The 12,307-nt window shown below is 37.9% G+C and overlaps 2 protein-coding genes across 2 annotated transcripts; one reads left to right on the top strand and one right to left on the bottom strand.

The window, feature by feature from the left end:
• Nucleotides 1-1,851: 1,851 nt before the first annotated feature.
• Nucleotides 1,852-6,686, bottom strand: LOC132628471 (uncharacterized). The gene is made up of 5 exons (XM_060344248.1): nucleotides 6,607-6,686; nucleotides 5,975-6,546; nucleotides 5,652-5,868; nucleotides 2,479-3,099; nucleotides 1,852-2,293 (listed from the first exon to the last, which is right to left on the bottom strand). The coding sequence occupies exons 1-5, from the start codon at nucleotides 6,684-6,686 to the stop codon at nucleotides 1,852-1,854; spliced, it is 1,932 nt and encodes a 643-aa protein (XP_060200231.1).
• A 2,341-nt stretch (nucleotides 6,687-9,027) lies between these two features.
• LOC132629423 (glucan endo-1,3-beta-glucosidase-like) lies at nucleotides 9,028-10,996 on the top strand. Its single transcript, XM_060345070.1, is given in 3 exon segments — nucleotides 9,028-9,124; nucleotides 9,923-10,401; nucleotides 10,403-10,996. Coding segments are annotated over 3 exon segments (1,056 nt in total). The 5' UTR covers nucleotides 9,028-9,033; the 3' UTR covers nucleotides 10,889-10,996.
• Nucleotides 10,997-12,307: the final 1,311 nt, after the last annotated feature.

The following is a 12,307-nucleotide window of genomic DNA, read 5'->3' as shown; positions in this document are numbered from 1 at the left end:
TAACAGACTAAAGAAATGACTAATCTACCCCTCCACCTAATTTGGCATATAACAACTACCCCCCACTCAAGAAAATCCTTGTCCTCAAGGATTGAAGGAAGGAAACTGCTGTTGAAGGGAAAACAAATCCATCCAGGTGCTATCTTCAGGAGCACAATTGAACCACTTCACCAGAACTTGTGTCACTGTTCTATTGTGCTTGGTCACCACTCTCCTGTCCACAATGGATTCAGGTTCTAGCATAACATGGCCATGAGAGAAAAAATAAACAGGCAAATAAAGAATAGCAGGATTATAACCAATCTTCAGTTTCAGCTGGGAGACATGAAAAGTATGGTGAATTCTGGCCTGAGAGGGCAACTCCAAGTGATATGCAACTTGAGCAACCCTCTTGAGCACCGGAAAAGGGCCAAAGTATTTAGGACCAAGCTTCTGATAAGAATGACCTCTAAGAGACACCTGCCAATATGGCTAAAGCTTGATATACACCAAATCACCTACTGTAAACACTCGTTCAGATCTCTTCTTATCAGCTTGTTGCTTCATCCTATGTTGAGCTAGTACCAGATTATGCTTCAAAAGCCTGATTGCTGCCTCTCTGGCCTGTAAACTCCTATCGACAGTTTCAATCATTGAAGTCTGAGGGAAATAAGAAATGTGAAGAGGGGGAGGCTGACCATACACCACCTCATAAGGAGTCAACTTAATAGAAAAGTGAAAATTGGTGTTGTACCACCATTCTGCTAGAGGAAACCAGTGAAACCATTCCTTGGGTCTTTCTCCACACATGCACCTAAGATACCCCTCTACACACTTATTCACAACTTCAGTTTGACCATCACTTCGTAGGTGGTAAGCTGAGGAATGGTGTAGTGCCACCCCTTAAGTACGGAACAATTCTTGCCAAAATTTGCTCAAGCAAATAGTGTCTCTGTCACTTACAATGGTTTGAGGCAACCCATGCAACTTATACACATAATCTATAAACAACTTAGTAACATCTATAGCTGAATAGGGATGTGATAAACCAATAAAGTGGGCATACTTACTCAGTCGATCCACCACAACTAAGATAACTGATTTAGACTAAGATTTAGGAAATCCTTCTATGAAGTCAAGGCTGATATCTTGCCAGGTTCCATCAGGGATTGGAAGAGGTTACAGCAACCCAGAATGAGCAACATGTTCATATTTTTTCTGTTGGCAAGTGACACATTCCCTCATATGGTTGAACACCTCCTGTTTCATGCCCTTCCAATGAAAAACCTATTTCAATCTCTGAAGTGTTGCTTCCATGCCTGAATATCCTCCCAATGCGCTGTTATGATAAGTATGCAAGAGTTCCTGCTTCAATGCAAGCTGATTTCCCACTATCAGCTTCCCCTTCTTATAGATCAAGCCATCTTTCAATATGTAATGAGGTCTGCAAGAAGCATTTGCAGCTAGTTTCTGCAACAATTGCAAGACACCAGCATCATTTTGATAAACATCTTTCACCTGCTGCAATAACTGACCAGTGACCACAGAAATAGCCAACAACTGTTGGTGATGATCACTATTTCTATATAAAGCATCTGCAGCTATATTTTCACTGCCCTTCTTATAAGCTATAGTGTAGTCATACCCCATAAGCTTGGTTAGCCACTTCTGCTGGGAAGGAGTAGTAATTCTCTGTTCCAAAAAGTATTTCAAACTTTGATGATCAATTCTAATAGTGAAGTGTCTGCTTATGAGATAAGGCCTCCATTTCTGAACAGCTAATACAATGGCAAACATCTCTTTCTCTTATACAGATAGAGATGAGTGCTTAGGACCTAAAGCCTTGCTCATGAGAGCTAGAGGGTGGCCATTTTACATCATAACAGCACCCACACCTACAGAACATGCATCAGCATCAATAAGAAACTCTATAGTGAAATCCAAAAGTGCCAGCACAGGAGGAGAGATTAGAATTGTCTTCATTTGCTGAAAACTCTTCTCAGCTTCTGGTGACCATTTGAATGCATCTTTTTTGAGCAAATTAGTAAGAGGTCGAGCAACAATACCATACCCCTTTATCAACCTTCTGTAATACCATGAGAGACCCAAGAAACCCCTAAGTGCTTTAATTGTTCTTGGTGAGGGCCACTCTTGCATACCTTGCACCTTTTTTGGATCGGCAGCTACTCCTCCTCTAGATATTATGTGTCCCAAATATTCCACCTTTTTCTGAGCAAAAGAGCATTTGCTGAGCTTGACAAATAAACTGTGATGCTGCAGTATCTTGAAAGTCACTTCTAAATGTTCTAAGTGACTGCTCAATCATGGGCTGTACACCAGTATGTCATAAAAAAAACAATATAAATTTCCTCAGGTGAGGCTGGAAAACACAATTCATCAAACTTTGAAAGGTTGAGGGTGAATTTGTTAAGCCAAATGGCATGACAACAAATTCATAATGGCCATAGTGAGATCTGAAAGCTGTCTTCTCTATATCACTCCAACATCCTGATCTGGTGGTAACCAGATCTTAAGTCCAATTTGGTAAAAAACTGAGCTCCTCCCAATTCATCTAGTAGTTCCTCAATAACTGGTATGGGGAATTTGTCTTTAACAGTATGTTTGTTCAATTCTCTATAATCAATACACATCCTCCAAGAGTCATCCTCCTTTTTTACCATCAGTATAGGAGATGAAAAGGGACTGACACTTGGTCTTATAACACCAGAATCTAACATTTCCTGCACTTGCTTCTCAATTTCATCCTTCTGTATAGTTGGATATCTGTAAGGTATCACATTAACAGGGGACACCCCTTCCTTTAATACTATCTTGTGATCATGCACTCTATGAGATGGTAAGGATGTGGGAGCTTCAAATATAGAGGAATATCTATCAATGACATGTTGTACAAGTCTAGGAATACTCACCTCTTGTGAATTCAACTCATGTGCCTTCTCATGCTTGATTGTGACCATTGTAATGGCCATCATAGCTAATTGAGCAGGTTTCTGCATTAACTTCTTAATTTGCTTATTGTCAACTAGTTGAGTCTCAGTTGGTTGACTTCCTATCAAAGAAACCTTCTGATTTTCCCACCATGAATTCCATTTTAAGTTGCTGGAAGTTCCACTTGATGTCTCCCAGAGTAATTGTCACACCCCTACTAGGAGTATGACGGGCTCCGACCCGTAGGCCAGGAACTACCTGACTTATCTGTTACTTTGAACATTATAAACCATAACTCAAAGAACACCTGCACGCAGAAAAGGCCCAACATAGGAATATCCGATCATTCAGCACATTTGTACATATGCGGACTGCCAAGGTCGCCACAACACAGCTTATATCATAAAGCCGGCAAGGCTAACAGTAAAGTATCAAGAGCTCAAAATAAGGCCGACAAGGCCACCAATATATTATACCATAATATGAACCGGTGGAGCTACAAAAAAACTAACTGTACATACACGTCTACGAGTCTCTACATGGAATACAAATGATCATAAGGACAATACCAAATAGACTGCAGCTCCGAAGAAAGTGGAGTGCTCCTGAGAATCCGCTGATAGAGGACCTACGGGTCTGATCCGTCTCCCTGCCTACCTGCGGGCATGAGCGCAGCGTCCACAAGAAGGGACATCAGTACGAATAATGTACTGAGTATGTAAGGCATGAATAACAACATAATATAGATATGAAAGGTAACATGGACTATAAGAGATAACCTGTACATCTGGATGCCTCATAAGGCGGATGCCATGCATGCTTAGCCTTAAAAAAAACATTTTATACATATACATAGTACCATGCCCGACCATTAAGGCTCGGTGTCATATATATAGTATCATGCCCGACCATTAAGGCTCGGTGTTATCATCATTAGCCTGCGTCCGGGGCAATATCATAACATGCCCACTGCAGTGGTGTGCACATCTACGTGCCATGCCCGGCCGACTATAGCGCGGCGCGGGGTGAGAAAATACATACATATATATAAAGCATGCACGAGAGCCAAATAAAAGCTATAAATACATCGGAGTGACGTAAGGTCGGTAACCTCCGATTATATTATGGAATAATATTCATCGCTCTATCTCACCTTGAAGGAACAATTATTATAAGGCGAGTTCAACAACAATGAATAAAAAATCAAGAAAATCACGAAAATAACTCAACATTCTCACATTCACATTGAAATCATAAGCTTGGGACTTTTAAACATGAAATAATCATCATCGTCGTAATCATCATAGAAACATTCTCATCTTTAGCAACGTCATTAACATTGTAAAAACATGTCCGTTGTTGTTGTTTTCATAAAAGCTTATAGAATCATAAATCTTTGACTCGGAAAATAGGGAGATTTTGGAAAATATTTATGGATTATCAAGAAAGAAGTCATGCCTTTGAATCATGAACTCTAACTTTTGGAAATAAGGAGGTTATGAAACATATGTAAGGAATTATAACATAGGAGTTTCTAGAAATAGGATCATCGTCATCACAAAACACGTTTATCTTTAGCATCATAAGAACTCCATGAATCTCTAGCTTTTGAGAATAAAAATATTCTTGGAAAACATTTATGGATTCACATATAGGGATCATGGGACATTTGGAAAACACCTATTGGATTCATAAGAAAGGAATCATTCCTTTAGAAGAAAGGGACTAGCCTTAACATACCTGGAAGATAACTTCTCGGCTTCCAACTTACTTCCTGTTTTGCAATTCACTTATGATCATTCGTAGCCTCGTAATCTACATATACAGCCATTCATACTATTGTTAGGCTCATAGTCATACGCTCGTCTTAAACCCTTAATTTAAATCCATTTAGAATCTGCAGAAATTCGGGCAGCATCTCTCCTGTTTATATGCCTAGCTCGAAATCACAATCCAATAACCAACAACAACAACAACAATACCAACATCACAACAATATTATCAACACCAATAGGCTCCATAAAATATCTCACACGATGTTTTCGAAGTTTCTCAACTATCCAACTTATTATACAGCTATGTAATAATTTTATCTCCATAAATAAACTGAAATTAATATTAATAAGGAGAGATTCATACCTTATTATTTCTAGAGCAGCAATATGTTCAATATTTACTTTGAATCCAAGCCAATTCTGCCGCAAGACAATACTATAATCACAACCGCACGTTACTTGGACCTCGATTAATACTCCGTCACTTGAAATTACTCAAAATTCTCACTTTTGTGATGTATATTTGCTCTTATGCTTGCTGATTTTTCTGGAGTATTTGAGAGGTTTTTATGACCAAAAAGAGGGATTTTAACCCTTTTATAAGTGGGTAAAGTCGGTGGCACTGTAGCAGCACTGTAGCAGCGCTGTTTCTGCTCTGTCAGCTGAATTTGTAACGTCCATAATTCTCTACTCCGATGTCGTATCGACGAGCAATTTATTGCATTGGAAACTAGACTCGACGAACTTCATTTTAGGCTTTGGTTTCACTCCAAAACACTTCATATGCTAAGAGGTATTCATCCCTCAATTTGGACCAAAATTTTCATACGAAACTTTCCATGGCTTGTACCTTTCAAAACTTCATGGGACGTCTTCGATACTCCATTACTATGGTGAAGTACGTGGCATGCTTATGCTCCGAAAGTGCAGGGTGTAACAGTAATTAACCATTGTATTATTAGTACTACATCATATCCTCCTAATGCTAATATTAACATATCCGAGGAAAATTCTACTGATTGCATCTTCCAGCTGAATCCACCAGATATATATGAACTCATAACCTTGCTACCATTAGCTATAGCTATAGGAATAGCAGGAACGGTTTTCAAGGGGCAACCTAACCTCTTAGCTGCTTCATAATCAATAAAATTATAAGTGCTTCCTGTGTCAATTATGATGTATCATTTTTCCCTTAAAAGATCCCCTTACCCTCATTGTTCTATAATCATGCACTCCTGACAAAGCATGAACTGAAACTTGTGCTATACTTCCTTCTTCCTCAATTCTTAGTTCCTCCTCCACCTCATGATATACTTCCTCATTATGATCATCTCCCTCTTCTACTTCAAACAGATATAATTGTTTCCCTTTTCTACAGTTATGGCCTGGCACATATTTCTCCTCACACCAATAGCATAAGCCCTTAGATCTCCTCTCATCCATCTCAGTACTACTCAAAATTCTGGTTGGTTTAGAGAATGGTTTGGCAGGAAAAATTTTAGTTGTGTTAGATTTATAAGGTTGACTAGTAGCAGAATTTGGATTGGGTAATATAGGAGGATAATTTTTTTTGGGATAGTAGTTGTTTCTAGGGTAGTTGGATTTGTTACTAAGAAAATTGGCTATCAGGTTGGTGTTGTTAGTCTCTAGTAAGTTTAGCTCTTTGTCAATGAGTTTGGCTTGACCATATGCTTTCATCAAGGTTCTAGCACCTAAAAATTTCTCTCGAACAGCTATGTCTGGTTTCAATCCAGCTAACAAACAACTCATGGATTGCTCCTCGATGAGGTCTGCCTTATTCAACAGTGCATCAAATTGATCAAGGAAGCTTTGCACAATACTTGTTTATCATAATAACATCAATTCAGACATAGGATCGAAGTAAGTTGAAGTTCCAAACCTCTTCCGCAAGGCTCTCACATAATCTTCCCAATCTGGAAAATCCTTGAAAACCTCGTTTTCATGTACATTTGATGCCATTGTAGAGCCTTTCCCTCCAAATGCACTGCAGCTACCTTGACTTTTGATTCATCTGTTGTTTCTTCATACTCGAAGAACTGCTCACATCTGTACACTCATCCTCTTAAGTCATCACCATTGAATTTAGGAAATTCAATGCGTGAATATCGAGTATGACCCCTATAACGCCATTCCCTAGATCCTCCTGAATCAGACGAGCTTAGTTCCTCTCGATTATTATTCTTGCGAGTCCCTTTCATTGTTGCAAACATCTGTCTGAATTCCTCCATGGTTTGTTCATGTTTCTCATTCATAATCCTTAATTGTTCACCAAATACTTGCTGAAATTCCCCCATCAATTGCTCGATTTCTCTTCTGATTTCATTTTGTCTACCAATGTCGCCCATTATCACATAATTCCAAGGATTGATACCAACTTGTTACAGCTTATCAGTGTCCACTGGATTGGACAGAGATTTGCTATGCAAACTCTAAAGAATATATGGTAGAAAGACTCTTGAACAAGATTGCAAGTATGAATTTGTAGAGAGAGAATATAGGCTAGAAATGTAGTTATTATTTCTATCAATGAATCTCAACAATGATACAATCAAGTATTAATACTCAAACTATGGAATATCTTCTCAACTAATTTTCCCTTCATTTCTAACTAACTAACAGACCTTGTAACTGCTAACTACTTTTAACCGACTAAAGAAATGACTAATCTACCCCTCCAACTAATTTGGCATATAACAGAATTTAAATCGTGGATTTTCCTAAAGATTCAACATTCTAGAAATCATATATATAGAATCATTGTTTGACGATTTCATCTAGCAAGCACACTTCAACTGAAATCTAAGTATAGTTTTGAACTGGGTGCCATGAGTAATCCGATTATGAAATTTATTTTGTGCTTTTAACTATTGACCCGAGGGATGACTTTTGAATTGACTTTCCGTTGATGTTGATTTCGAATTGTCCTAAATTTCAGGCTAATATGTATAATTTTGACGGTAATGCATATTTTGCATAGATTGAGAGTCGTTAGGCAAGAAATGACAAGAGACGTAAGGATACGACTTTAGGTCAAGTTTGATGGGAGATAAGTGAGACTTACGCTTCTTGTTTTGCTTTCTGGTTAACAAAGGCATGTTATTTGAGATGTCAGTTGTGTTTAAACTACTATCTAGTTTTCGTGCGGGGCAACCATGAGTGAGATTAGTTATTTTGAAGTACCCGACATTGGTCACGAGGGCCTTAGCAATTAGCATGTGTACGTATTTATACTGTTTCATGATATTTTTAGTAGTTATTGATAATATCTAGCATGTGTGTCCAACAGTTGTTAGCAGTTGATGATATTTGAGACATTTGTTTTAGTTGTTATATATTTCACTTATTTGTATTGTATTGCATTTGGGGTAAAGATATTGGGATAAGCTATCTCGCGCACCTATAGTAACCCAACCCCTCGTCCTGTTCCATGATTTGAGATTTCTCATAGGTTCAACTAATTTTTTAGGACTTGTTGGGGTGGTTCTGGTTGAGACCCGAGGGACTTGGGTGAGTATAGGGCAAGAAAACCACATTTTGGGTAGTGCAAATTTATTTTATTTTTTTCCTGGTTCATATGTAGTGCTTCGTGATCACGAGAGGTTGAGATCGCGCTAGTCTGGGCTGTAGAGCATTGCGTAATTAAGGGTAACGATTGCACAGGGTCTTCCTGGATTGCTCTTTGCGATCATGTTGCACCCTGTCACGATCCCAATGGAGACTTGAAATATTATAAAAAGGACATAAATCGGGAATTGAGTTTATTTCACCATTTTTGTATTAGGGGAGCTCGAGTTGAGCGACTATTCTGAACACCTATTTTGATGTATATCAGTAATATTCACGGATTATTACACCTATAACACGGATTAAAGAAGTGAAATAGATATTGGGGGATTTTGGCCTACATTTAAGAATATGTAATTGGGAATTTGAACATCATCGAATTGAGGTAATTGCGTATTATCAAAATACACCTAATTGTGTTCTCATGTGTCATGTTGTGATTACCCAAACAATCATCATGCAGATATCTTAAATGCGATCCATTTCTTTTCCTATACAATTCCATACATCCATCACTTTTGAGGTGGAACTTCTGCCAATTTTCTTCATTTGTGACAAAATTGAACTATTATGCCATGTAGTGCCTCGCTTGTTATGCCTGGATTCTCCAACTTTTTTCTTGGTCTTCTGCAAATTTTCTTCATTTGTGACAAAATTGCACTATATAAGCAGCAACTAGAATGCTTCCTCAATATAGAATTCCAAAGGGTTTTTGGCTTAATTTGTAAGCTTCATTTTTGCTATGGCTTTGTGCTACTTGTTCACTAAAAAAGGCTTTGCTGCAGCTGTACTTCTACTTTTTGGGCTGTTGATGTCCAGCGACCAAATAACTGGTCTCTTTCTTTCTTTCTCCACGCATACACACGCCATAGGCGAATTCATAATTTAGAATGGTTATTGATTGATTGAATATACTTTTTTTTTTTTTTTTTTTGTATGTATATATGATTCCAGCTATATTTATGTTAATTCTGGTCACTCAAGATTAAAGGTTGTAGGCAGGTACCCACAATCGTTGTAAGGAAGGAATGAATCAATTAAGTGTAAAAGAACCCTTTTAATGGTTCGTTCATCTCTTAACCGAAATCCACTTTAGTTGACTCGTCGAAACCACTTTAGATCCACTTCTAACACACGCACTCATCTTACATAAATTGACACGTACTTTCTACCCGTTTAAGTTTTTTCATGGCCTTAATTCACCATATTCCATCACTATGTTGATTGTGTACCAAAAAATAGGTTTGTAAATAATGAAGGCTTAAACCTCCGCAAATTGCAAATTGCAACTTTTAACCTCCACAAATTACTCAGTTTTTTGTAGTGGTGCCCCTAGCCCCCTATCAAAAAGCTTACTTTTATGGGTGAATTTATCGAAGAAAGGAAAGTGATTCTTCAAAAGAAAAACGCATTTTTTGTTGAAAGATTATTTTCAACTCATGCATATATCATATTTCATAAGTCATGTAAGGTTGGTTAGGTCGGTCAAGTAAGGCATCGGTACCGGTCCGTCTCACCAAGGTTTTGGGCGTCACAAATTTGGTTTCAGAACACTATGTTTCACATGTCCTAGGGAGTCTATGGATTATTTTTTACACCATCTGCTAATTTTCTTTTCCCTCAATGTGTAGGGGCATATTCTAATATTGGAGTATGCTATGGAAAAATTGCCAACAATTTACCATCAGATCAAGATGTCATAAACCTATACAAGGCCAATGGGATCAGAAAGATGAGAATCTACTCTCCAGTTACAAACATCTTCAATGCTCTCAAAGGAAGTAGCATTGAGATCCTTCTTGATGTTCCAAATCAAGATCTTGAAGCACTAGCCAATTCCTCAAAAGCCAATACTTGGGTCCAAGACAACATAAAAAATTATTTCCCAGATGTTAAATTCAAATATATAGCCGTTGGAAATGAAGTTGATCCCGGTACAAATACCGGTCAATATGCACGATTTGTTGGTCCTGCCATGGGAAATATTTACAATGTGTTATCAGCAGCAGGATTGCAAGATAAGATCAAGGTCTCAACCGCGACATATTCGGGGCTCTTAGCGAACACCTACCCACCCAAAGATAGTAATTTTCGTGAAGAATTTAAGGGTTTTTATTAATCCCATAATCGAATTCCTAGCACGAAATAACCTTCCAATCTTAGCCAATCTTTACCCTTATTTTGGCCATATTTATAACACGGTCGATGTCCCACTTTCTTATGCACTATTCAACCAACAAGGAACAAATTCAATAGGATATCAAAATCTTTTTGATGCCCTTTTGGATTCTTTTTATTTTGCTATAGAGAAAGCCCGAGGACCAAATGTGGAGATTGTTGTATCTGAGAGTGGTTGGCCTGCAGAAGGGAACCCTTCAGCAACTATAGAAAATGCTCAAACTTATTATAGGAATTTGGTTAATCATGTAAAATCAAGGGCAGGAACTCCAAAGAAACCTGGAAGGATCATAGAAACTTATTTGTTTGCAATGTTTGATGAAAATCAAAAGGAAGGAGCAGTCACAGAGCAACACTTTGGACTCTTCTATCCAAATCAGACTGCAAAATATGATCTCAAATTTATGTATAGCGATTAATTAACAAGGAAGAATGCTATGTTTTCCCCATCATATGCAAATGTACCTCTCTTTTATCTCTAATATATTCAGGATACATTTATCAATGTTACTTCGGTACCTGGCTTCCTAAATTCTAAGAAAATGATACTTATTTCACTGAACTTCTTATTTCTTAAGTATCAATCAGTGGCGGATCTAGAATTTTCATTTAGGGTGTTCAAAAAAAAAAAAAAAACTAAATATACACTGCAATTTTTTGCCGAGGGTGTTCAAAAGTTAATATATGCACGTAAACACAGAAAATTTATCCTCTATATACACTGTAATTTTTTGCCGAGGGTGTTCGGGTGAACACCCTCAACAACACATAGATCCGCCCCTGGTATCAATTGCTAAAAGTTTTGACAGCGTAATTTGCATATTTATTTGTAGCAGCTCAGTCCACTAGTGTTGTTTTGTACTTTAGACTTAGGCTCACACGTTTGAATTAAAACGTTTCACTAGGGTCTAAGACTTGTTTCCTTATGTACCAAACATCTTCCCCTTGTTACATACTCTCCCCTTAGAGAATCAACGTCCTCTCTGAGATTTGCCCACCATCATCTTAAAGATGTGGGATTTTCCTATACTCAGTTGAAAGCCGAAGACCTTTGGCACATAGGTACAGCACAGTTAACTGGAAGTGGAAAAGGAGGTTCGAATATCTACCCTAAGAAGAACAATGTTCGGTGTGAATTCTGCTAAGTATTTCAAAAAGGCACACCAAAGATGTTTTTATAGGCTGAATGGTTATCCCTTAGATATCAAGTTTAAGAAGAAAATCCATAGACCTGAAACAAATCAACTTGGGCATGAAGTCATTCACGAAGCCCAGCTAGTTGTTACAACTGCTGCCACACCAATTGTTACAACTGCTGCCACACCAGTGTTTACTCAAGAACATCACGGGAAGATTTTGAGGATGTTGGGAAAGGGAAAGCAAGTTCAGCTTCAAGCTAATACTACAGGTATAATAACGCGTTTATGTTTCATAGAAGTCATGAAAATAGACGATATATACGGGTGCTTCAGACCATATCTGGCTTCAAATTTAGAAACCTTGGCTAGTTACAAAAAGGCGTCATTACAAGAGGGAGCTAAATTGCATTTGCTAACTGGAGATCTAGCTACAGTATCACATATTGGTGCTTCTTTTGTGTTTAATGACCAGGAAGTTCATAATGTCCTCTTTCTTCCAGAGTTCAAATATAATCTCTTACTAGTGTCCAAACTAACTAATGAATTAAAGTGTTCAGCGACCTTTTTTCCTGATTTTGATATGTTTTAGGACATTAACAATTAGAAGGTGAAGGGGAATGATGATTAAAGAGGATCAAGGAATTTGTATCCTGGAGGTTGAGCAAAGATATCATGCTTATGATGCAACTGAAAATTTTA

This window comes from Lycium barbarum, chromosome 2 (assembly GCF_019175385.1).
Source record: "Lycium barbarum isolate Lr01 chromosome 2, ASM1917538v2, whole genome shotgun sequence".
NCBI classification, from domain to species: Eukaryota; Viridiplantae; Streptophyta; class Magnoliopsida; order Solanales; family Solanaceae; genus Lycium; species Lycium barbarum.
The sequence above is the reverse complement of the archived record's forward strand: the minus strand, read 5'-3'. Positions and strand labels throughout refer to the sequence as shown.